This window comes from Psittacula echo (assembly GCF_963264785.1).
Source record: "Psittacula echo genome assembly, chromosome: 4".
Lineage (NCBI taxonomy): Eukaryota > Metazoa > Chordata > Aves > Psittaciformes > Psittacidae > Psittacula > Psittacula echo.
In genome coordinates, this window is record NC_137738.1 from 13,575,053 (window position 1) to 13,601,223 (window position 26,171).

At 39.0% G+C, this 26,171-nt stretch overlaps 2 protein-coding genes across 6 annotated transcripts in view; both read left to right on the forward strand.

The window, feature by feature from the left end:
• Window positions 1-204: 204 nt before the first annotated feature.
• Window positions 205-11,580, forward strand: BPNT1 (3'(2'), 5'-bisphosphate nucleotidase 1). 3 transcript variants are annotated; one of them, XM_080615100.1, is made up of 9 exons: window positions 205-345; window positions 4,260-4,384; window positions 5,009-5,113; window positions 5,332-5,439; window positions 5,912-5,960; window positions 6,930-7,021; window positions 7,989-8,186; window positions 9,038-9,143; window positions 10,875-11,580. In XM_080615100.1, the coding sequence occupies exons 2-9, from the start codon at window positions 4,268-4,270 to the stop codon at window positions 11,021-11,023; spliced, it is 924 nt and encodes a 307-aa protein (XP_080471226.1). In that variant the 5' UTR covers window positions 205-345; window positions 4,260-4,267; the 3' UTR covers window positions 11,024-11,580. The 3 variants fall into 3 exon arrangements, with proteins under 3 accessions (XP_080471226.1, XP_080471227.1, XP_080471228.1); XM_080615102.1 differs by lacking the exon at window positions 4,260-4,384 and having other exon boundaries at window positions 252-345; XM_080615101.1 differs by lacking the exons at window positions 5,912-5,960; window positions 6,930-7,021.
• A 2,402-nt stretch (window positions 11,581-13,982) lies between these two features.
• Window positions 13,983-26,171, forward strand: part of EPRS1 (glutamyl-prolyl-tRNA synthetase 1) — a 40,270-nt gene continuing 28,081 nt past the window's right edge. For all 3 annotated transcript variants that reach the window (XM_080615088.1, XM_080615089.1, XM_080615090.1), the window contains exons 1-6: window positions 13,983-14,041; window positions 16,459-16,543; window positions 19,587-19,686; window positions 21,583-21,739; window positions 22,631-22,770; window positions 23,421-23,515. In XM_080615088.1, the coding sequence (XP_080471214.1) occupies window positions 13,996-14,041; window positions 16,459-16,543; window positions 19,587-19,686; window positions 21,583-21,739; window positions 22,631-22,770; window positions 23,421-23,515 (623 nt within the window). In that variant the 5' untranslated portion in view covers window positions 13,983-13,995. The remainder of the gene's footprint in view (window positions 14,042-16,458; window positions 16,544-19,586; window positions 19,687-21,582; window positions 21,740-22,630; window positions 22,771-23,420; window positions 23,516-26,171) is intronic.

A 26,171-nucleotide genomic window follows, 5' to 3' on the forward strand; every position in this document is an offset into this window, starting at 1 on the left:
GCGTTTTCCTCCAGGCCTCGGAGGGCGGGCGGCGGCACGGGACAACGCGTCAGCCCTTCGCGGAGCCGGGAGGAGCTGGGGTGCTTCGGGCTTCTTTTGTAAAGACGCCTCCCTGACGCGATCGGGGCGAGCTCTGCCTGAAGCGGGCGGCGCCTGTGAGGAGGGAGGAGCGGTGAAGCCTGTGAGAGGTCCCAGCTGCTGCGGCGGCGCGGCCTGGATTACTGTTTCCTCGGGGCAAAGGACTCATAAGAAGGGCTCCCGGCGGGCTCTGGGCTGCCGCACGCTGCTGGTGAGCGAAGGGGTGCCGGGGACGCTGCCGAGACCGAGGGCAGCACGGCCGGGACGGTGAGTTTGCTGCGGCTGCCGCTTGTGCAGCGCTGTGCAGTGCGCTCGGCTAAATGCATTGAGAGCGCGGCTCGGTAGCATGACTGGTGTGCACTGCCCTGCCGCGGGTTACCGCCGGGAGCCCTAATCACAAGAGAATCAGGAAGAGGCTTTAAAAAAAACAATGATTATTTTCAATACAAACTCAAAAAGCCTCAAAGCACTTGAGTGAAATGAGGTAGCACAGCCCTTTCCCCCTAGAAGTGGCATTCCCACTCCGAGCCCTAGCCTGCTTCTGGGTAAATATCATTTCCTCACATTACACAAAATGAAAAGTTTATCTTCTACTAAACTTGAGCCAAAGTAAAGAAATAGAGAGCTCTCATCACCTGGGCTTTGAAGAGTTTAGGGAAAGAAGTTCAGGCTCAGCACACTCACACAAAAGCAAGCTCTGCATGCTGTCCAGTGCTCTGAGACGTCCACCTTCTCCTTTCGTTAGAGGAAGCTATAGCTGTTTGCAGAACATTGTTTTGTTTTTGAAATAATACACAAATTTGATTTGAAGGATAGCTGCTGTGCAATCTTTGTAAACTGTACAGCTTTGTAAGAGTCAAACTTGTTTGTCCACAGCAAGCCATATATTCTTGGATGTATTCATAGAATCATAGAATCAGGTATAAGACCTTTAAGCTCATCAAGTCCAACCATTACCCCAGCACTGACAAGGCCACCACTAAACCATGTCACTAAGGGCCTCATCTACACTATTTTTGAGTGCTTCCAGGGATGGTGATTCCACCACTGCCTTCGGCAGCCTGTTCCAATGCCTGAGCACCTTTTTGGGGAAGAAATTTTTCCTATTACCCAGTCTAAACCTCCCCTGACACAGCTTGAGCCCTGTCACATGTTACTTGGGAGAAGAGAGCAGTCACCTCCTAGCTCCATCCTCCTTTCAGGCAGTTGTAAAGAGCGATAAGGTCCCCACTGAGCCTTCTCCAGGCTAAACCTCCCCACTTCCCTCAGCCATTCCTCATCAGACTTGTGCTCCAGGCCCTTCACCAGCTTGTGGAAGTAAACATTAGACATTGCCCTCATCAGAAAGAGCCATAAACTTATAAATAGGCTACTTAATTTGAGATAAAAAAGTTAGAGATGAGAAACTTATGGGCAACTAGTGCACACACTTACCTAACCAAGAAGGTCCAAGACGCCCGAAAATGTGCCACATAGGAGGTACAGCCCTGTAAAAATTTTAGTTGTCCTTTGCAGCAATAACATACTTCACACTTCATTAGTTAGTTACTATGTATTGGGGAGGAAAGGGTGCTGAACCTCACATTTTAGTTTCTCATAATAAATCTTGGTTTTCATAAGAATATTTCAATGTTAAGGTTTGCTTGAAGATTTCAGGTATAGGTTCACTACAGAAAGTACATTTGTCTGCCTTAAGAATGTCCAAGAAAAATGTGCCCAAGAAATATTCTTGAAGCTCAACCCAAGATGTAAGACAGTATTTCTGTACTGTTTTCTGAGGGTTTTTTTAAATTATGAAAACACTAAATAAATCAAGCCTTTAAAATAATAAAGTTTAAACCTTATTTTACAATGCAGGATCAAACGCATAATAAAACGTCAAATGAAGAATGAGAAGCTGAGTATCAGAATCTTAATTATCCTCTTCTGAGCTCAATTCTTTAACCCAAACTTCCCATCTAATATGCTAATTTTTACTCTCTCTCTCAGAAGTTTTAATATTCCAGATATTTTCAGTATGGAATGAACTACATTCAACTTTCCTTCCCTTTAACTTGTTTTGCGTGATAGTATATACTTAAAATAGTATCTGTCTCCCTGTGTGTTATGACACATATTTGCTCTACAACTTTCAGTTGTTTGAGAGTTGCTTTTTGACACAGGTAGCATTTCAGAAATCTCCTCTGTAACCATTGTTACCAGTTGAAGATAGACCAAGAGTGCTTTGGGTACGGATCCTGGCTACTCTGCAGGATTCCAGAGCACTTTGCTCCCATCCGTGAGCAGTAGGTCATAAAAGCCAGTAGCAGCTGTGCTTTTTGAATGTACTTATACAACGACTTTTAGCTTCAAAGATCTTCCGGCTTTAGAGATACCCATACAGTGTTTGTGAAGTGCTGAAAAAGTTCGTAAACCAGCTAAATTAGGTATTTTGTTACCTCTAACATGGCCGTTTGCTGTAAACTGTAAAGACATGAACTTGAGGTCCTATCACTATCATCTACAGTAGCTAGTCTTATAACCTCGTTACATTATACTTTACTGAGTACACTATACTTGAGATTTCTCAAGCAAGAAAGGATATTGTCTAATAACCTACTAGTGCAACTTATGCAATACTTTCTGCAATTGTTGCAAATATAGAATGTGAGGAAAGCCTAATACAGTCTTCTATGTGGTGATTAATGAATCCCTCTGTATTTTTCTAGCTCTGTGCTCAAGAATTAAATTGGAAGTATATTGCATGTGTAAGCCCAACCCAAAAAGCATATAATCTACACAGAAAGAACTGACAGGAAAACATAAAAAGCAATTAGCTCTGAATTTGAAAGACTACAGCCTGGTAATCCATACTTCTTTTTTCTGATATAGAGAAAAGCTGGGAGGAATGGATGATTGTCAGCCTTTCGCAAGTGATAGTTGTTCTAGTTGGGAACTGAAGGCACAGTGAATTGCTCTGATGTGGGCTGGGGAACAGATGCAGAGGATTACAGTAGGAAGAATTACAGGACATGCAGTGTTGAGGAAGAATCATAGAATAGTTAGGGTTGGAAAGTACCTTAAGATCATCTAGTTCCAACCCCCCTGCCATAGGCAGGGACACCTCACACTAAACCATGTCACCCAAGGCTCTGTCCAACCTGGACTTGAACACCACCAGGAATGGAACATTCACAACTTCCCTGGGAACCCATTCCAATGCCTCACCACCCTTACAGTAAAGAACTTCCTCCTTATATCCAATCTAAACTTCCCCTGTTTAAGTTTGAACCCATTACCCCTTGTCCTATCACTGCAGTCCCTAATGAAGAGTCCCTCCCCAGAATCCTTATAGGCCCCCTTTAGATACTGGAAGGCTGCTATGAGGTCTCCACACAGCCTTCTCTTCTCCAGGCTGAACAGCCCCAACTTTCTCAGCCTGTCTTCATATGGGAGGTGCTCCAGCCCCTGATCATCCTCGTGGCCTTCCTCTGGACTTGTTCTAACAGTTCCATGTCCTTTTCATGTTGAGGAACCAGAACAGAAGAAGATGCAATTGTTTTCTTTAGAAAAAACAAGAGAAGTTAAATACTGAAAGGATGGTAAACTTTAGATGAACAGACTTCCACATACAAGTTTGCGATATCTGTGTATCATTAGCCTAATTTGTGCCCACAATTAGGCCATCTACAAAAACCTGGTTTACATTTCAACCAACGGACTAGTAGTATACTACACTTTTTCTAACATTTATGAATTTCTGTTGCTTTTCTTGTTTAATGTCAGATTTTATTTTAGTGAGGAGAACTAGATTCTCTATCAGACAGAGCACAGGTATTTGAAAACTTGTCTGAAGTAGCTTTATACATATTTAATGTATTTTTCAAAAAGTCAAAGTTCACTTCATTACTGCTCACTGGAAGTAACCCACATACCCCCTCCTACTCAGCTCTAACTCTATCTGTTGGAATATTAACTAAAATATTTTCTTTCTTGTCTTCTCTCAAAGAGAGAAACATACAGGAAGTGGTAAATGCTCCATCCTTGGCAGTGTTCAAGGTCAGGTTGAACAAAGCCTTGGGTGACATGGTCTAGTGAGAGGCATACCTGCCCATGGCCAGGGGTTGGAACTGGATGATCTTAAGGTCCTTTCCAACCCAAACTATTCTACGACTCTAAGTTTGCTTTTTATTTCCTTTCAGCTTTCAGCATGGCTTCTCCAGCTCTGCTCATGCGCGTGGTCGCCTCTGCATATTCTGCTGCAGAAAAAGCTGCAACAATTGTTAGAAATGTAATGGCTGGAGGAGATCTGGGCATAGTGGAGAAGGTATAACTTTTACTTTGTTCTAATATAATTTCTCTTACTAATGCTAATTTAGATTCAGGTCAAAGTGGTATTTTTGAAGATAAGCAGACAATGAAGGAAATACAGTCCTTGCCTCTCTGATACAAGACATATTCCTTATTAAAGGATTAAAAGAGCACTGGAGAAGTATCTTTTGACAGGTATTTCTAAAGAATGTTCAGACACTTAAAAGAAACACCTCAGTTTTGTCCTGATTTTCTTAACAAAACACAAGCTTTGGATAGCATGTCGGTTTTGCTTTTCCCTCTTATCTGTGATCATACCTATATTAATTTACTCTGTACATAGTGCAGTATTTGCACAAATACATATCAGTACAACTGTACCACTGCGTGAGAAGAATACAGCATGTAAATATTGTTCTGATATCACAGCAGTCTGTTTTAGCTTTGGGGTGTACAGGGAAACTGTCTGTTTCAGTTTTTAGCCTGCCTCTCTCAGGGTCATTTACTAGGTTGATGATTTATCTAATTAGACTTCTTTTTCATTATAAGGTAGATATTCAACATGACATATGGGCCATTGTGCTGCTGCTTTTTCTATTGTTGCTTTGAAACATACAAATTCCCATCCATCCTTTTACAGACTGGAGCCAATGACTTGCAGACCAAAGCTGACCGACTGGTACAAATGAGCATTTGTGCTTCGCTGGCACAGAAGTTTCCCAAGGTGACAATCATAGGAGAAGAAGTAAGTACCTAGTTTATTTCATACTAACAGTTTAGTAACTTGCAGTGGAATCTGTTTGGCAGGTGTTAAGAAATAACCTATTAAAAATACTAGCATTCCATTTCACCTTTCCATTGCATTAGTTTTGTCAAGCAAGACACAAGTAAATCCACAGTTCTAAGGCAAACTGAGGTGAGCTTAACATCTTTTTCCAATCATTCTAAGAATACTTTTGTTAGGAACTGCCCAGCGATGAGGTAACTGAGGAACTAATTGAAGATGGTCACTGTGAAGAAATCCTGAAGAAAACTTGTCCTGCTCAGTACGCAGGAATTAAAGAGGAAGAGGTAATGTGGTAACGCTATACATGTCTTCATATTTCACACTATGATATATTACTTACTGATTTTAGCTAAGAACGTATTAAGAAAAAAAAGGTTATTCCAGTGTTGCAAGCTTTTCTTTTTGGTTGGAAAACTGAAATGTCATTATAAGAATCACACCTCCAGAGCCAGAAATGCTGCATATTCCTGAGGTGCAATAGTGGGAAATGGAGGTTTGCTTCCTGCAACTTGTGATTCAAATTAATTTATCTACTGCAGACATAATAATGTCATTACCATGTCAAGTTTAAGCCTTCATACCTCTATAAAGATATTTGCTGAGAAGTTCTAATTAGCTTTTAAGCCTTTTTGTGTAAAGAACTTTTTCTGTATTTACTCCTGTAAGGAAATGAAAGCACTAAAGTAAAATACATACTTTGCATGATAACTTCCATCATTTGTATTTGTTAATGTCCTTATTTTTGTATTTTTAAAGCTTGTAATATGGGTTGATCCCTTGGACGGAACCAAGGAGTACACTGAAGGTTGGCCTTTCCTTTAATTCTGTTGATTTAAACCAGAAAAGGAATGTAATAAAGTAGCATGCACATGTAGATAGTTATATGGTAGCAGTTACACACAATACTGTTTCATAAGGCTGGTGTTGTTTCTTTACTTTGAGTTCTATGGATTTTTTCATCATTCCATTCAGTATTGAATATTCCTGACGGAGTACCGAATGCACACCTTTTTTTACCATTTTGGGGAGCAAAGGGCTGCCTTTGATTGCTGGCAGATTTCCTTAAGCTTTAAGTCAAACTTACAATTTCATATATACTTTCAACTGAGGGGCTAAATCACACAGGAATGCGCTCAATTATATTTACATCCTCCTCTTCAAACAACTCAAATACCAGAACTGTATTTGTAGCCCTTTCAAAACAAAACATCTCCTTCAAATCATAATTCTTCTGAAACTGTTTTCAGCAAAGCCTAATTTGTGTCCTTAGAAATAGACCCTAAAATGAAGAAAACAAAAGAAAACCTCCAGAAACAATATGCTGAAACTTCTTACTGCATCTTTTAGTTGATTAATGTGAAATCTTTTAGGCAGACTTTTTTTCCCCCTTTTCAGGAAAAGAAATGTACTATTGTCAACAAATTGTTAGTTTTTAATACCATTAAAGAAACCACACCACAATCAAAGAAGAATGTTATCATATACTTCCATTTAGCTGTATCTTTAAATTTCTTTCTCATTTTGTGTTAATTATAACATAGTTCTATTAAAAGAATTCTATCTGGGGCATTTTTTTTTTTTTGGAAACCTCAAGGGTAAATGACTAAAAAAAATTATATCAACCAACCTATTACACCTGCAAATCCTGATTAGTATTTGCATTTTTAAGATACCACTCTGCATATCAATGTGGACATCTATTGAAGGGGCTCTTTTTAAATATATATATACTTTCTTTTTGAAGCGTAACTACATTCATGTGATTTCTGTATAGGTCTCCTTGACCACGTAACAGTTCTTATTGGAATTGCTTATGGAGGCAAAGCAATAGCAGGAGTTATTAACCAGCCATATTACAACTATGAGGTATTAAATGCATTGATTTGTTTAAAAGCATTAGATGATTTCTGACTGTCTCTTCTAAGCCTTTTCTAATTAGCACACTTTCAACTGAAAAGCAGCACATAGTGTACCTAATGCTGGATTATAAGGTGGTGGGGTTTTTTATTAAATATATAAAATTTTGAATGTTGGTTTCTGGGAACCGAATCTCAGGGATCTACTAACAGCCATGCTGAATCCTGAGGCTTGTGTAATATACTATATATTGGATATATGCTGTACATATTGCTAGAGTAAATACAGAGTACATGCTGTAAAATAAGTACAGATCAGTAGTTTTGCAGTCTTTGCTATAAACTCTAGTAAATCCATGCAGTTAGGTGCATTTGTGATATGTGGTAACTGCCATAAATCTACAGCCCTGTAGTAAACCAAGTGTACCTGTCACTGACAGCTGGGTTAGAGTATATCACGCTAGGTTTCAGGAATCAGTCCATGATGGCCAACCTACAAGCATTTAAACATGTTTTGAGATTATATCAGTATTATGTGTGATGGGGAAAAAAGCACATGGCACAGCCTGATTGATTAAACTCACTAGAATTTAAAGAAAAAGCTCTTGAGTTGATGTAATGCATATCATCAGCTGATTCTATATATTCTGTGTGATATGTATGACAAAACATTTAAAATGACACTATATTTTCAGTTACAGATTGTGCCTGAAGTACAAAAATATACAAAAATTAACATCAGTCATTGGAGGCAGAATGTAATGCACCACAATGTCACAGATAAGAAAAGGGTAAACAATGTCTTTGCCTTAGAGGCAATTTCTCACTCTCAGCTCTAGAGTAGTTTAAACGTATAACCTAGTATTAGTATTATACTCCCTGATATGCAAAGACATCTTAAGTACTCCTTCCATTTGAGCTTTAAATGCTGATCACTGTGATTAACCATCACCTGGACCTGTGTACCTTTTTTGTAGGCAGGACCTGGCGCTGTGCTGGGACGGACAATCTGGGGAGTCCTAGGCATAGGTGCCTTTGGATTTCAGCTCACAGAAGCACCTGCTGGGAAACATATCATTGTTACTACCCGTTCTCACAGCAGTGCCCTGGTAAATGAATGCATCAGTGCTTTGAATCCAGACAGTGTCATCAGAGTTGGAGGAGCAGGAAACAAGGTATGAAAGCTGTAAATCTTTTCTTATTACTGGGAGGTGGTACCTTTGGAAAAAAAAGAATTTTTAAAGAAATCACTTACTTGCATAAATGTACAGGAGATTTCCTCCTCCTTTCCCAGCACAACTTCTCTTCCTAGCATTCAATGTGCTGTGAGGTAATTTGGTATAGGTATATTGGTAACAGTGGCTGTGCTGGTCATAGCTCAGGTCCATCTTGCCCTGTATTTTGTTTCTAGGGGAGAAAATAAAAAGTTGTAATGAAGACTAAATGGGAATTCAATTTAATCACAGCTATTAGACATTTCCTCTCATTCACGTTAATACAGTTTCGGTTCCAACTATCTAGCAGCTTATATGAAAGGATAAACATAAAAGCACTTAGTGATACTTCGTTTGCAGAACTTCTCTGCATGCAGGGAATACCCATTTGCTACAGTTTTTAAAGCTTTTTTTTGTCATGGCTGTCAAAACCAGACTCTCCAATCTTTTTGATCCAACTTGTGCAAGGCACAAATTGGCACCAACACAACATGGAGATAATTTCCACTTTTATTTATTTAGTGTTTACTTGCACAAGTTGGGAACTGTTATTTCTGAAACTAAGATCAGATTTTCATCTACTAGACTGTATTCATAACAATCCAAAATAGATCACTCAGAATGGTAATACACTATAGCTTTCTAAATCTTAATATAATTTCTTGTAATATTGGAAAGGAAATGGCTGGTGTTCCTTTTCTGAGAGTAAGTACATTAATAAACTGATCTAATCCCTGTTTGCTGGTGTTAGTTTTACCCATTTCTAAATGCCTAGATTCTTTGCAATGATTGCTACTCTCTATTCCTAACAGGTCATTCAGCTTATAGAAGGCAAGGCATCTGCTTATGTATTTGCCAGTCCTGGGTGCAAGAAATGGGATACATGTGCACCAGAAGCTATTCTACATGCTGTGGGAGGTAAGTTAATATCATTCAAAATTCTAAGGTAAGTGAAATGTAATTTAAAGTTACTTACACTTTTCGTAGGGAAAAAAAAAAAAGCCCTCTGAAATCAACGGTAGCTCCAAAGGGATAGGCCAAAATAAATGGCTTTTTTCTGTTGGCTACTATTTCACAGTAAAATCACACTGTCCTAAGTGGATGTAGTAGTTTAGTATTAGTAACATATTATGTAATATGTGGACAGAGAATTCTTTAAAACAACAAAAATAGGCTAAATAATACAGTTGTTCCTTTGAGTCATTCATCAGGGACTGTAGCGATACGACAAGGGGTAATGGGTTTACAATTAAACAGGGGAGATTTAGGTTAGATGCAAGAAAGAAGTTCTTTACTGTGAGGTTGGTGAGGCACCGGATCAGGCTGCCCAGAGAAGTAGTAAATGCTCTATCCCCAGCAGTGCCAGGTTGGGCAGGGCCTTGGGCATCATGGTCTGGTGTGAGGTGTCCCTGCCCATGGCAGGGGGGCTGGAACTAGATGATCTTAAGGTTCTTTCCAACCCAAACCATTCTATGATTCTGTGTAATTCAGTAAAATTAGTGGTCTCCAGCCAACATAAGCCACTTTACCTTTCTAGGGAGGAAGAGGTTAGAGGAGTTATGAAAAGTCTCACTGACAAGAACTTGAATATAAGTATTATCATATATTATATTATCATATATCATAATATAATTAATTATATATTTATTATTATTTTTATTATAGTCTTATATATTCATATTTATATATTATATAATTATAATATATTAATATATAATATTATATAGTACATTAATATATTATGAATATATTATTATATATTATAATATTATATTATATGTCATGTATATTATTATATATTAATATAATAAAATATATTAATATATATCAATATATAAATATATATTATAATATATATTATATGTAAATATATAAAAAATATATTATATATAATATATTAATATAATATATAATTATATGTTTTTATTTATATATTAATATAATTATTATAATTAATATATTATCATATATTATAAAATACTTTTTCTGCTGTTTATGCTGATATATGGGGTTTAATCTCCTAAATTGTCAAGCAATGATAACTGGCTTTATAATGACATTACCTGCAGTCTCTAATGTTGATAATTGAGATAGCTTTAAACAGGTTAGCTGGGGCACAAAACCACCAATTAATCTGGGGCAGCTCAGGGCTGTATTTAGCCTGCTTGTTATTTAGGTATGTCATGGTTAAATTAGCTGGCATAAAGATCTGTGTTGGTCTTACTAAGTGATTTCTAGAAACTTGTTTAAAACCAGCTAAGGTATTTCTGTATTATGTTAGAGTTTGTTGTATAGGCTTACCCTGGCTTTTACTTGAACTCAAGATATTCTTTCTTTCCTGTCAATGACAAATGTAAAAACTATTCAGGAAGCATTTTAGTTAATCCATAAGAGAGAGATGGTCTTTTCCTGAAACACAAGGAATGTAAATGTTACTGAAAGAAAATAAAACCATTAGTTATTTGATTTCAGTCAGTACAAAACTGTTGCACTTACACTGGGAGCAAAGATATTTCACATCTGAACACAGGCATGTGTACAACAAAGACTGTTTTTTTAGTTGTATCACTTGTACTAATAAAGTAGATTCTTTCTCTCCAACTCTTGTTTGCTAGATTACTTTTTTTCTTTTCTTTTTTCTTTTTCCAGGCAAGATAACTGATATCCATGGAAATTCATTTCAGTATAACAAGGAAGTGAAACACATGAATTCTGCTGGGGTCCTTGCTGCTTTGAGAAATTATGACTATTATGCCAGTCGTATTCCTAACACTGTTAAACAATCGCTTGTGCCTTGAAGCAGTAAAGCATCTTCACTTGGCCTCGCAGGCTGAGAAAATAAGCTTGGAGAAGAAAGCGAGATGGTAACTGAGCCTGAAATATTCTTTTAGAGAGTTTGAACTGCATTCTTACATTAAGGTGTTCAATAATTTCAAATTGCACAGAGAATCAATATGTATATGTTGGATAAGATTGTTTTGCTGTGTTTAACAGAAAACATCAAACCAGTCATTTCTTGAATAGGTGTTTTCCATATCCTTTGGCAGTATTTGTTCTTCATTACTGTGTTTAACATACTGCTGATCATAACAGTAGAGTCCAAAAATCATCTTAATAGTCAGGGCACAAAATCATGTTAAGTCATTTTCCTGATGTTGTTCAATGTTTTTTGTTGTATGTAGTCAACAAGAGTTTATTATGTTAAGAACAAATGGACTAAGAATTTGCCTGGATGGAGTAGCCCATTTATTATAAAGTTCACAGTTTTGATTCTTAGAAGTGAATCTTTGAATTTTCTGATCTGCATTTGGTTTTGGGATGGCAGAGACTGCTGTTTGTGGAGAGCTGGGGTGTCAATTTTGCAGAAGCCAGGACCAGTCCAGCTGAACCTCTTAACATCTCAAATAAAGGTTCCTGGATCACTGGATCCATTTGGGATCAGTGAAGCATTAATACAGCAGGGTTCAGGACACCTCAGTTGAGGAGAACCCAAGGAAACTGCAATGGGGTGAGGAGTTCCCAGCACCTCTCTGATGATTTTAAATGCCTCTCTTGGGATCTGTGTCACCTCAGTCTTGGAGAGCATCCTAGGTCACTTTGTCATACACAGGGACAACTTAAATGCCAGAACTTGAAATTTTTTATGTCCAGATGCCTTTCCAACAGCCCAAGAGCTGAGGAACCTGGCACTACCACTTCTTCCTCCTATGGAATGTCAGCACATTAGGGAAGGAGAGAGACCAGATGACAAGATCACCTACAATGAACTTACAAGTTGGAGATCCTGTTTCAGTCAGCTTTCCCATAGGTATGTGGGTTAGGAAAGCAGGATTCAACTGTTCAGTTTACATGAACACAAAAGAGAATAAGTAGTAAATTACATATGACTAACTAACAGTGGCAACCTTGGCCAAACCAGATGATGTCTCTTCAAGCTGAATTTAGAACTCTGGAGTATTTTGAACCAGTGGAGCCCCTACATACTTTGTTTTCTTCACATTTTGTGACCCAAATCCCTCAGTGCGTACAAGTTGTTTTTTTCTCCTTTCATCACACACGGTATTTTAGTAAACTCCAGTTTACTTAGAGTCCTTAGATTAGATCCTTTCCTCACAGTAGGATAACACCAATGTGACTTCACTGGCTTAAACCTGGCTCTATTTCCAGCAAGCATCTCTTGCTAAAGCATTCTCTGTCTCCCCATGTTTACACATGGAAAAGGATCTAAGGAAGCTCTTTCCTTAGTGAGGTCAGCTTATCATAACATTTACAGATCAGTTAGCAAGATTACCACTAACTGCATTCTGTCATCATCAGCCAGTCCGTAATGCTATCATGACACTGGATTAAAGGTGTATATATAGAGAAACAACGCATGCATCTAATCCTTTTGTCTACAGCTCCACCTTTCCTCTCCTTTCTCAAGCTCATGACTAGTAAGAACATGCAACAGAAATTCAGCCTGCTTTAATTAGAGCCTTCACATTTTGCCCCATTATAAGTTTAATCATTCCACATACAAAATTAACATCATTTCACTGCCTCAGTTATACATAATTCTTACCCCTACCTTCTGCAGGACTTTTGGATGTGCATGTTTTAGTATTCATATAAAAATCTGCATGTGAATTTGTAAAACACATTAACACAAAACAGAAAAACTTAGACAACTCAAAGCCTGCTTAATAAACCTTTCCATAGCACATTAAAATACAAATCACAGAACTCACTGTTAGCAATTTCATCTGTTTCTTTACCCTTATTTTCATCTGGAACTTGCTGTATGCTTGAAAATTTCCTCTGTATAAGCTTCTAATTCTGTGATTTATTGCTCTGCTTATTCACAGTTACCTTAGTGGGAGTAAAACACACAAAGCATACACCAGCTTCTAGCTGATGTATAAAAATGCTTATGTATGGAACCGCTCTCCATACTTACACAAAGTGTAAAACTGCTAACATAGGCAAGCGTTGAGGGAAGTTAGGATAAAAGCCAGCACATAAGACACAGTCATGCTCTGGCTATACCACTACACCCACTGCACAAAACTGCACCAGTCCACCAATCAAGCATTTGATAGTGTCTCTAGCAGCACATGAGGTGCTGTAATACCATCTATAAATTAGACATGGGGGGAAAAAACCACTGCATTGTCCTTGCAACAATGTGAACTTGAGTCTGCCTCCTGTGAAGAGAAAAAACGCTGACACAGCATTTTTAGCAATTCATTCCAAGGCTAGCTTGGGCCACACTTCAAAATCCACGTTTACGAGGAGCGTAACAAGTAACAATCTTAACTGAACAGACTGCTAAACCACCGCACCACATGTGCCGGTATACGTGCGCCGCTTGATTTACTTGTGTCATTACTGACAGAAAAACGACAGAAGCTCTTCCTACAGCCACCGTCACACATCTACCTCAGGTTTACGGTGAGCTCCTGCAAAGCTCTAGGGAAGCCTCTGTCTGAGCGAATCGCCGGCACCCAACCCTACAGAGGCTTACAACAAGGCGAGAGATAAGGCAGTCTCGCACACAACTCTCAGACTTTCCACTCAACTCCAGCCTCCTCATCTGCTTCAGAGACGCTCTTACCGCTACAGAGGCCCCGACTAAATCCCCCCGCCTCACACCCCGCCACCGGAAGTGGCGCAGCGCGGCCCCGCCCCACGGCGGCGGGCGGGGCCTGCTGAGCCGGCGCTTGCCTTGCTGGCGTGGTCGGGCGTCCCGCCTCAGCCTCTCCCGTGGTTCCGGCGCCGTGTCGGCGGGATGGCGGCGCTGAGCCTCACCGTCAACGCGAGCAGCCCTCCGCTCGGTGAGTGCGGGGCGCACCCCGCTCCTCCCGCTGTGCTGGGTGGTGGTATGGCGAGATGCTGTCCCTTCGTGGGGTTTCCGTGTTGCATCATGCGCTTGGGGACGGGTGAGGTGTGAAGGGGAGCCCTTGTTCGTCCTGTCCTCTGCGGCCCGGCTAGCCCAGGGCCGTGTGCCTGCTGCGGCCCCGGCAGCGGAGGAGATGGCTGATGGGCCTTAGGGTTTCGGGGCGAATGCGCCTTGCTGGGGGGGGGGGGGGGGGGGCGCAGGCCGGTGGTGTGACAGACACGTCCCCGTCGGTTCCGCCGGTGCTTGAGGTGCTGAAGGGGTGCCGGCCGCGTGTCGTGCTCCGCAGCGCGTGCCTGGCTGCGGTATGCGGGCACTGGGCAGGGCAGGTCCTGCCGCCCTCCGACGTCTGCTCCGGCGGGTTGCTTTGCACTTAAGCTAAAGAAACTGAGTCATAGGTGGGCCCCTCAGGTGAGTTAGCGCGCTGAGGATGCGGTTTCAAGGCAGCCCGAATTCACATTGCTTGTTTGTGAGCTCTGCCTAACTATGTTTCTTTGTCAGTTCTAACCTGCTGCTAAAATTTGGCTCGTCTGGGGAGCTAGTTCGAAGCTTCACTGCAAAATCTTGCTTTTTCACTTGCTTCTTGCCCTTCGGTGTTATTTTGCCTTTAAAAACCTGAGAACCTCCTCCATTGCACAGCCTTTTATGTGTCTTCCATACCTCTTTTCCATACTAACTATTCAGAATATGTTTTCTTCATATTTTTCATCTCAGTTTATTGATTTCTTTTTCATGCTGTTATTCCTAAATGCATTTCAGAGTTGAATACAACTTGTGTAACTATTGAATTAAGGTATAATATACAAGTTTTAAATAATGTTTCTCCTGATACTTATTTATACCAATTTGTTAGAAAAGATATGATGCAATATGGGCTAATTAACACAGATTTAGGAGGGCTTTGGAGGACTCTTATCTCTTGATAACTGGTGAGTGGCACTAGAGATGTAATTCAGGAGATTACATAATTATTTTAGAACTATTACAGGGGAAACACTTCAGTAAACATTTGTATTGAGAAGACAAGCACACTCATCCTACTCATTCCTACTTTGTACTATTCATCTGCTGTGCACTGGGAAAAGTGTAGTAGCTTTTAGTGCTGTTAGTTTTAATTACATAGCTTGGTATGCATAATGCTTTTAATCTTCAAAGCATTTCCATGTGTGTTATTAAAATACTTGCACATCTTACGAACATATTGTGCAAGGGATGTCATCCTGACTTCTATAGGTAACTGATGAGGTGAAGAACCTTGACTTACTGTTGATAAAAACTTAAGGCTACAAGAAGGGTTTGCAGCTGAGCAGAGGTGAGAGCTAGGGAATTCCTAGCTCCAGTGCTTTGTATTTAGGCCAGTGTATTAATAGCTTACATCATCTGCCTTGGGTAGTCTTGATGTTGTTCTAGGGGAGATAAAGTGCACGGCACACTATGAGCACTGTAACAGGTTAGATGCCTTTCAAGACCTACAGTATAGTCCTTTGGCTAAGTTAATTTAAGTAATACTTGCCTATGCAAAAACTTGCTGTCTTTGTGTGTGCTTCTGAGCAAAACAAAAGAACACAAGCTCCTTTACTTATGCTCAGTAGGCTGAATCTGGACCAGAGCCAATCTAGAAATACAGCCAAGTTAGCTCAGTGCTTTGAGCAATTGTGTCATGCTATAGATCATCGAGATCAGAGCAGGTTTGCATCAAGGCACTTTGAATATTAGCAGAGCTATCCAGTTGACAATGTAGCCTAAAAACTTCAAAAAAGTCTTTTATTTCCTACAGACCACCTTTTACTTTCCCTGCTGAACTACTTATTCTGAAAACCCTGTATAAGCTTCCTGCACTTTTACGTGGATAGAGTTTCTTCATTTTGAATGGCTAATCTTTTCGTAAACATTAAATCAGGTTAAAAATAGTCTTGTCCTTGTTCAGAAAGTACTGGCATCTTCAGTAATTGATCTCCTTTGATGCATATGTCAGGGCTAGGATGGAGTACATTACTATGCTGTTCAATAATTTAAACCAATTTGATTACACTCCCCACCTATAGTGGGGAACAGCACTGATTTTTACAATACCCTTAGGAAGCAAAATGTATTGCTGCTAACACTTGCTGAACTCACTGCAGGTTACTGAATGCTGGACATTATCAATTTGAAGCTGTAAGGATTGCCAAGAATAAGAAGCCTCTTGCATATGAGAATGAACATTAATTTCTTTCCTGGACAATCTTACTTGAAGGAGCCAGTTGGGTCACCTGGTCCTATTTAATAAGAAATGTAATTGTTTTGTTGCTATGATGAAAGATATCTTTTCTGGAAGAAAATTCAGTATGTTTTTCTCTTGTCTTATTTTTAAAGGAGCTCTGCTGACAGTGGAGCATGTGAAGAATGATGTTAAAATTGCAGTGGAAGAAGGCAAAGAAACCATCCTCTGTGTGTCTGAGTAAGTGACTTTGCATCTCTCCTTCCAGCTTTGGGTCAGCAGTTTTAGAAATCACATGGTGTAACATTGACTGTAACCTTTACAGGTAAGAGGAAGAGAAGAATACAGTTCTATTCATCACTGCATCACTGATGTCTCTTTGTAGCACAGGCAAAACATTTACAATATATTCCAAACTTGATCTTTGTGGAAAAAGCTTTGATATTTTTATTTGCATGCACTTACATCTAATCCTTTACGCTGTGCCAGTCACTTTATTGTTTAGGTATTTGGCTTTTTGAGATGCCATGGATTATCAAAAGCAAAGCCATTTTATATTAGGCAAGACTGGTATATACAAGATTCCTTGGACCTTTTGTATATGTGCTGCAATGCATGTCAAAGGTTTATATGGCACTATTTTGGGCTCACTGCTGCATTTAAGTGAAGGCATGGTGTTACCTCAGAAAAATGCTAATTCACTATGCCATGCCATCCATCTGCATCCTGTAGAAAGAATTTTGGTAAATGTTTTGGAAATCCATTGTCTCCTAAAAATACTCTGCCATTGGAATAAATATTTTCAAGTTGGGCACAAAGGTTGGTTTTAGGATCTGAGTAAGATCATACATAGATCAGAAATGCAGGACTACTGCTGTTAATTTTGGGCAGCTGTATTGTCATCTTACCTTCCATGAGGTAAAATACCTGGATAGCAGGAGGAGATGTATCTTAAGTACCACTGACCTATCAGTAGAACTCTTTGATGTCTAGTATCTCCAGTAAAGTACATATTATGATCCATAAACATTGCATTCCTAACTTAAAGTTTGTTGAAGCTATGATGAGTTTGGAATTAGTGATCATAAGTGTAAGCTTTTACTCATGCTTGTCAGGAGTCTGTTCTTTCAAAAAACAAACTTGCATTTTATGACCTATTTCAGTAGATGCATCATAAATTGGTATTCCTGAATGTCTGTAGAATGGTTACAAGTGCAACATGGTATTTTTATGTTGTGTTGCAGAGCTCTTGACCTGATCCTCATGAATTAACACTGAGCTTTATTCACTGTCTTCTAACCTTAGAGGAAAGAGCTTGTCACTGTGTCTATATTTCTGCAAAAAAGCAAAGTAGAAGATGATTCACAGTCTTCAGTCATAATGATTGTTTTACTGGTGCAGATACTGCTTTCTTAAACACGATATCTGGACGTTAGACTTGAACTCAGATATGAGTTTGTTTAAAATGTTAGACTTGAACTCAAATATGAGTTAATTCTTACTGCAGTAGCTGATTTTATGTCTAGTGCTGTCGTTGAATTTGCAATTTTTTGGATTGAAGCAGGAGAAATGTGGCAGATTATATTGGGACTCAGCTGCTACAGCATTAATAATTTCAGGGTGTGCTATGCATATGTGGGACACAACTTACATAATGAGAATTAATCGAATCTTTTTTAGTTGCATGAGATTTTACCCTGAAACAGTCTTAGTTTTGGTTTCATTTTCCTTTCACATTTTAGGCAGTGTGTGTATAAATATACTCGAAGATAATACATGCACATGTACACTCTTGTGACATATGGGGATGACCTTGGAATAATACAAATTCATGAACTTGGCTTTGAAATGTTATTAAATAATTTCATATTGCAGAAACAGGCATTTTAGCTGTAATGGAAATTGTCAGAAATGTAAAGCAAAAGCTCCTCCTCTGCACTTCGATAACGTGTGGTTAATATCTAGAATCATGGTTCCATCGGATGGAATTTTTTGTGTTAGTGTCCTCTTATCCCTGGCGTTGAATTATGTTGAAGAAGTTATTCCAAACCTTAATATTGTATTAATTCTCTCTTGCTCGGTTGCACTATCATTAAAAAAATTGATTCTCTATTTTAAAATCTGTTTAAAGTGTATCTGTAACTTGAGAAGCATCAGCTGAACTCTTATCTCAGCTAATGCTTTTGGTAAATGGATTTCATGGCATCAATTCTGCTGAAGCTGTCTTATTTTGGCATGACTTGAAATTCATTTGGGATGTTTTAGACTTTGATTTTACTTTTTTTTTCCCCAGGAAAACATTAGTTCTAATGACTTGAACAAGAGAGAACATTTCATTTGCTATTCTTCTAGGTTATATTTTGAAGTGCAGTTAAAATCTGGTGACAAACTTTTCACTAACTAGCTAAAACTTAGCTGTCAGCTAGTTCTCTGGAAAGTTGAGCACTAATTTGAGATTATGAATTTTATTTTAAAGGTTATTTTTGAAGCTTTTGCTTTGGTAAATCTTAATGAAAATGTTCCCATTTATCTTAAATTAATTTGAAGCTAGATTTCTATCAGTATGCAGTCTTTGTAATGCTGTACGTGAGGTAGAAAAGGGAGATTAGAACAGAGAAAATAGTGTACTCTTTGGAGGTCCTTCTGCTTCCAGATCTATTGAGAAGGAAAACCAAATTCAAATTAGTCTTTTATCTAGAGAAGACTGAGTAAAAACCAGAAATACAGACAACCAAGTTTCTTCAACAGAGGATGGTCTCTGTGAAGTGTGAATTGAGTGAAGTGAGTAACAAATGAATAGGGGTTTTTGCTCTGACAATAGTCCTTAAACCCTTGGTGTAAACCTCTTGATTCATCTATAGCTTCTCTAGGAACTTTTCAAAGTCATCCTTCTTGTATGAAAAGAAAACAAATGTTGATCTAGCTCCTTATGTTCTGGAAAATGTGTAGCTCAGGTTGTACTTACGCATTCTGTCAGATGTGGAGAGAGTGTTTTATTCTTTGAAAGAATAATCAGAGTTTTATTTCTTTAATTTCTGTTTATCTAAAAAACTGCTTTATGTTTAGAAGGTTATTGTTCCATCTGGTGGTAAAAAAGCAAGGACTGGTACATTCTTTGCTAGATACCTTTTTTTTTTTTTTTTTTTTTTCTGGTGACCTGGTACCTGTTGGTTCACCCAGAAACTATTTTACTTTGCTTTACACGTTTCAACTATGTACAATTAAACTTGAACTGGAGGTAGTAATTTAACATACCTTTATCTTGCCTCTTTTCTTTTTTTAGGCAGGTTTCATTTACTGATGTGAATTCAATAGCTCGTTACCTGGCTAGAGTTGCTGGTTCTTCTGGGTTGTATGGCTCAAATTTGTTGGAACACACTGAGGTGAGAAGAAATCGTGCCTTTTTTTTTTTTTTTTTTTTTTTCCTTTTTATCCCCTCTTTTGGTCTGTGAGCGAAGTTTTTGGTTTCTTTGTTTTGTTTTTGTTGTGAAACTTGTGTGTATTGTTCTGCATTTTATCGTTAGACTGAGGTTCCAACTATGTGTGACGCTGAGGGTGTTTTGTTTTCTTAAGCTTGCTGCTTCTTGTAAAGAAGAGTTGTAAATCTGAGCTTTGAAAGGGTTGCACTTATCCTCCCCCTACAACCACAACTCTGAACCTGACAGTTTAATAACAATTCAGGTTGGAATGGAAACATTTACAATGATCTGTCTTCCCTTTCCTCAGCTCTCATCATCATCATCATATCAGTTGCTACCTTGTAACACTTCAATGTAACACCAAGGAACAATACATGATATTGAAATGCTGAATTAGTTTTTGCTGTGGACAAAACCCGGTCCCCAATTTCATTCAGTGAAATGTGTCAGGACATTGCCACATAGATGGAGTGTTCTCTTGTGTAAAGTCCTGTATTCCGTAGTGCTTCCCTCCTGGTGCCATGAAAGCACCACAATTTTTGTGCTAGAGAGGGATCTTTTCTATATTCCTTGCTAACACAGATTACAAGAAGTTATTAGGAACTATGGGTATTATATGAAATGAGAGGGAATTCCTCTGCCAGCTCAGAATAATCATGTGCTAAATTTTGAGTTGGTTGCTGAAGCTAACACATAAATTAAAGTTTATTTCGTGTGAAATTTGGAGAGGGACTGAAGGACTTGATTCTGCTCTTTTCTACAACTACTTGAAGCTAGTAGTAATCACTCTTAAACCCTTATAGCTGGTTTCAAGAGAAGTGTTGTCTTAGTCTATTGTCTTAGTATATTGCTCGTAAGGCATTTAAAAAGTTGTAGGCTATCTTGAGGCTATTTAAACTCTTTGACCAAAGCCCTTGTTTTTAAGTTAAGCTGAGACCTCTGCAAACACTCTTTCAAGATTGATATTTCTAATAAAATACTACTTTTCACTTCTGCATCTTTCAAAAATAATGTTGTGCTTTGAGAAGTACAGTGACAACTGCACTTGTAGTACGAATGTTATAGAACATAACTGCAAATGACTGAACTGAATTCTGTGGTGGTGTAATTACATCTGTGCCTGCCACGTCAGCTCAAATATTGGAAGGATTCCTGATGCAGTTTACAGAACACTTGCACATGAAATAAGGACAGAGGACTGGAAGAGAAACTTGGTCTCTTACAGGATTGAGGGATTCAGTTTATAGACAGGGCTACATTATTAACCAAGGGCCTGATTAGTGTGGGGTTTTTTTTATGTGCCGAAATGTTTTTCTTTTCTTTTTTATGGGAGAGGACAGTTTTGTGGGAGAGGGGGGAGGGAAATGAGATGAGGAAGGGATTTGATTTCTTCAAATCTTAAAGGAGATGAGGCAGGGAAGATAGGCACTGAGGGGAAAATGGCATACTTATTCTGTAGTAGTACCAGGAAGTTCAAGTAGGTCACAAATGCGGTAACTAAATATTTGAAGGATAATGATGACTATTATATACTGTGTGTGATAAGTAAGTATGTTAGAACTGCTGATTATTTTTACCAATGGGAATAGCTTTAATAAAGTCAGTATTTTCTGCAGTTTGAATACAACCGCAAGGAATAAAATTAATCTGTTAGTATAGTACTGGATGAATGTTTCAGTATATTTTATTTTAAATGTTCTTTAAGTATATATTATGATTTATTGTCCAATATACTTAATGCTTATATTCCAGTTAATATTTTCTGTTCAGCTGATAAATGGATTGTTTATTACTACACTTCTTTAACAAGCTTTCTCATCCCATTAGTAACTTTGACTACCTTTTGTCCCTTAAAACTAGATTGACCATTGGCTGGAGTTCAGTGCTACGAAGTTAGCTGCTGCCAAACAGTTTCTTTCAGCAGTCCAAGAGCTCAACCACTCTCTGTCTCTAAGAACATACTTGGTCGGAAACTCCCTGAGTCTCGCAGACTTGTGTGTGTGGGCTGTACTAAAAGGTATCAGTAAGATTGTCTTTTTATTACCTGGTGCCTAAATGTGAAAATTTGCTATGGCCCAAAATTTTGGGTTAAATATTTAAATTATTTTGTAATACAGAGTAAAATTACATACACAGACTTTTCAATGACTTTATTATTAGTAGAGGAAGTTTCCTTGGTGTTTAGTTTGAGTTATTGAAAGAGGTATATATTACTCTGCGAAATACCCTTCAGAGGTTAAAAGAACCTTTATGATCTGTTTTTATGGCTTTTGTTTTTGTATTCTTAGATGTATGTCTAAAGTTGGTAGGTGTCAATCTACCAGTCAGCATAACCAAATTGCTTGTGGAAGGAAAAGGCATATTCCAGATTAAAAGGTATTTTTTTCAAAGTTGCTGCTCTTGAGTGAAATCTGAAGGGAGTGTACTTCTTTTATTATTATTATTTTTTTTTCTCATCATAATCTTCCTAGTGAAGTTGTGTTCCTTGAAAATTAGATTGTGAGAATACAGCCCCTCAGAAATAAAGGGTAGTATTGATATATGCTTCACTTCTGCTAAAGCTTAGAAAGCATCCACTGTAGACACAGTACAGGGATATCCTGTATCTCTGTCTTGAAAAAAAGTTATGAATTTGGAGGTGGGTGATGCAAAGAAAAATGTATGTTCCCCAGTCATGTGTCCCCCTCCCCATTATGCTTTGATGAATCCAAGAAAGGATGCAGTATGGTTTGGAGGCAGTTTGTTTAATTTGCTTTAGCATTACTTATGTCCCCATGACTATGTCTTTTCAAAAGAGGGTAAGTAGATTTTTTTATAAATAATAAATTTTTCTTGGTCTTAAATTGCTCTCAGTAATCATTTCATGTTCATAATTTAATATCTTGGCAAATTATTTGTTTTCTAACAGGTAATAACGTATGGCAAGAGCAATTACAGCAGAACAAAGCTCCTGTCCATGCTAAACGATGGTATGGCTTTCTTGAGGCACAGCATGCTTTTCAGGCAGTAGGAGCCAAGTGGGCTTCTGATACACCAAAGGTTAAAATGGTAAGATGTGCTCTGTCTGAAGAGAGTAGCTTTATTTGTGTGAATACACTATTAGACAAATTATTTTATTAAGTTGGAGAATTAAAAGTTGAAAGGAATCAGTTGTACAGTATATTACATTATTGTAAACTTTTGTTTAAAGATAAAGCTGTCCCTTTCATACCTAGAAAGGGAAGAGTGGTGTAGTCCAGTACTTACATGGAATCATGTTAAAATGGCACCTCTTAATCAGCAGTGCTCTTTAGTTATATTGTTTGCTTTTTCTTAAGAGGATTTTGAGATTGTGATAGACCCGCAAAGATTGCAGTCTTTGGTTGGTCGAACTTGTTGATTGCATTCAGGTTAAGAACACCAAGATATAAAAACTTGGCTAGCAACTGTTTTCTTCTGTGGAATAAATTAAAGAACTTGATGGGACTTCTCAGTCCTGGATCAAATTTGAAAACAATAACTTAAAACTCCAGAATTAATCTTGTTTTGATGGACTAAGAGTAATGTGAAAGTTGTGAAGAGATGAATTTGGAGTCTGATATAGCAGCCTTTTGTTGCCTGGTTTGAAAGGATACATTGGTACAGAAGCTGTTATCTAGAGCTTTATATCTGATTATACAGCTAATGTGATCTGTAATTATGTCTCTTTAATTTTTAAGGCAACAGAAAAGAAAGCCGATGTGGGAAAGTTTATTGAACTTCCTGGTGCAGAGATGGGAAAGGTCATTGTAAGGTTTCCTCCTGAAGCAAGTGGGTAAGAAACAAATTTCCTTTTTATGTTTTTCTTTCAGAAAACCCCAAAAAAGTGTGCTTTGATGAGGATGTTAATTAGCTTATCAGACAAGACTTTTAAGCCAAAAGAGTATTTAAAGCTTTGTCCATATGTACCTTAGAGGTAGGGTGAAAGACTCATAGTGCTTATCAAGGAAGCTTAGATTTGAGAAGGGAAAGATGCAGGGGTGGAATAGCCTTGCTTTGGGAAGCTTTACATCGTATGTGTAATTGAGGCCTTTGGCTCAGGGGTCCAGATTGTATGCAGTCCTAAAGCACAGACTCCTTAAAGACCATAGAATGGAGATCTGAGAACCAGTTTAATAAATGTGTTTTTCAGCCAGCTTTTAATTTTCTGTTTCTTTTTAGAATTGCTTGATGAGCTGTAAGATTTCCATGATTTGCATTTCTTTATTAAACTGGCTGTTCAGCATTGTTGCTGCTGTAGTAATGTCTCTTACTGTATTAGTCCAGTATAAGCTATTGCTCAAAAATAAGTTATATATTATGTGCATGTATGTGTATAACACATATTGTTCTCATGTTACATTAGTTGCTTTTAGTGTCTTAATTCTGGTATTTTATTTAAAACACTGTTGTTAAAGGACACATATTTGAAACTTTTTTTGGAAGTGATTTTCATTTGTGGATTTGGGTTTTTTACATTTAGTTTAAATTGACAGTAGCTTTTAGCTTATGTTAAAAATACACAGTAACCACCATTTCAGAAAATTCCACTCTTCTGAATGTGCTGGCTGCAGATTGTCTGGTAGCTACTACTGAGGATCATCAACAGTTGGTTTAAGTTATTGAGTTATTGAATGCCTTCTTTGTGTCAGTCTACTCTGTTGGAGGCAGTCCTGAAGAACCCTGTACTCCTGAGACCTCAGATGAAGTCAGGTCACTGGAGCGGTTTGCCTTAGTCCATGAGGAATGGGTTAGGGACCAGTTGAGCAATCTGGACATCCATAAATCCATGGGTCCAGATGGGATGCACCCGCGGGTGTTGAGGGAACTGGCGGAAGTCATTGCTAGACCACTCTCCATCATCTTTACCAAGTCTTGGGAAACGGGAGAGGTGCCTGAGGACTGGAGGAAAGCAAATGTCACTCCAGTCTTCAAAAAAGGCAAGAAGGAGGACCCGGGTAACTATAGACCGGTCAGCCTCACCTCCATCCCTGGGAAAGTGATGGAACACCTTATCCTTGATGCCATCTTAAGGCATGTCAAGGATAAGAGGGTTATGAAGGGCAGTCAACATGGCTTTACCAAGGGGAAGTCATGCTTGACCAACCTCCTAGCCTTTTATGAGGAAATAACATTGTGGATGGATGATGGCAGAGCGGTGGATGTGGTCTACCTTGACTTCAGCAAAGCATTTGACACAGTCTCCCACAGCATCCTCATAGCTAAATTGAGGAAGTGTGGCCTGGATGATCAGGTAGTGAGGTGGACTGCGAACTGGCTGAAGGACAGAAGCCAGAGAGTTGTAGTCTATGGGGCGGAGTCCAGTTGGAGGCCTGTATCTAGTGGAGTGCCTCAAGGGTCAGTATTGGGACCAGTATTATTTAATATATTCATCAATGATTTAGATGAGGGAATTGAGTGTACTGTCAGCAAGTTTGCTGATGACACTAAGCTGGGAGGAGTGGCTGACACACCAGAAGGCTGTGCTGCCATCCAGCGGGACCTGGACAGGCTGGAGAGTTGGGCAGGGAGAAACTTGATGAAATATAACAAGGGAAAGTGTAGAGTCCTGCATCTGGGCAGGAACAACCCCAGGTTCCAGTATAGGTTGGGGAACGACCTGTTAGAGAGTAGTGTAGGGGAGAGGGACCTGGGGGTCCTAGTGGACAGCAGGATGACCATGAGCCAACACTGTGCCCTTGTGGCCAGGAAGGCCAATGGCATCCTGGGGTGTATTAGAAGGGGGGTGGTCAGTAGGTCGAGAGAGGTCCTCCTTCCCCTCTACTCGGCCCTGGTGAGACCGCATCTGGAATATTGTGTCCAGTTCTGGGCCCCTCAGTTCAAGAAGGACAGGGACCTGCTGGAGAGAGTCCAGCGCAGGGCGACTAAGATGATTAAGGGAGTGGAGCATCTCCCTTATGAGGAAAGGCTGAGGGAGCTGGGTCTCTATAGTTTGGAGAAGAGGAGACTGCGGGGGGACCTTATTAGTGTATATAAATATATAAAGGGGGAGTGTCATGAGGATGGAGCCAGGCTCTTCTCAATGGCAAACTATGATAAGACAAGGGGTAATGGGTATAAACTGGAACACAAGAGGTTCCACTTAAACTTGAGAAGAAACTTCTTCTCAGTGAGGGTGACAGAACACTGGAACAGGCTGCCCAGGGAGGTTGTGGAGTCTCCTTCTTTGGAGACATTCAAAACCCGCCTGGACACATTCCTGTGTAACCTTATCTAGGTGTTCCTGCTCTGGCAGGGGGATTGGACTAGATGATCTCTTGAGGTCCCTTCCAATCTCTAACATACTGTGAAACTGTGAAACTGTAAAGTTAGTGTGTAAAACTGAAGATAGTTGTAGTCCTATCTTTATATCCATAGTGACACCCTAATATACAGATTTAAGTATTTTTAACAGCTACTAAATTTATGGTAGAAAAACACAATCTACTTTC

What these genes read in the sequence shown, in the direction of transcription:
- BPNT1 (XM_080615100.1), top strand. Translation starts at nt 4,268, where the DNA reads ATGGCTTCTCCAGCTCTGCTCATGCGCGTGGTCGCCTCTGCATATTCT. An exon ending in ATCTGGGCATAGTGGAGAAG is followed by an intron (nt 4,385 to 5,008) that starts GTATAACTTTTA and finishes ATCCTTTTACAG; the next exon opens with ACTGGAGCCAATGACTTGCA. An exon ending in TATTCTACATGCTGTGGGAG is followed by an intron (nt 9,144 to 10,874) that starts GTAAGTTAATAT and finishes TTCTTTTTCCAG; the next exon opens with GCAAGATAACTGATATCCAT.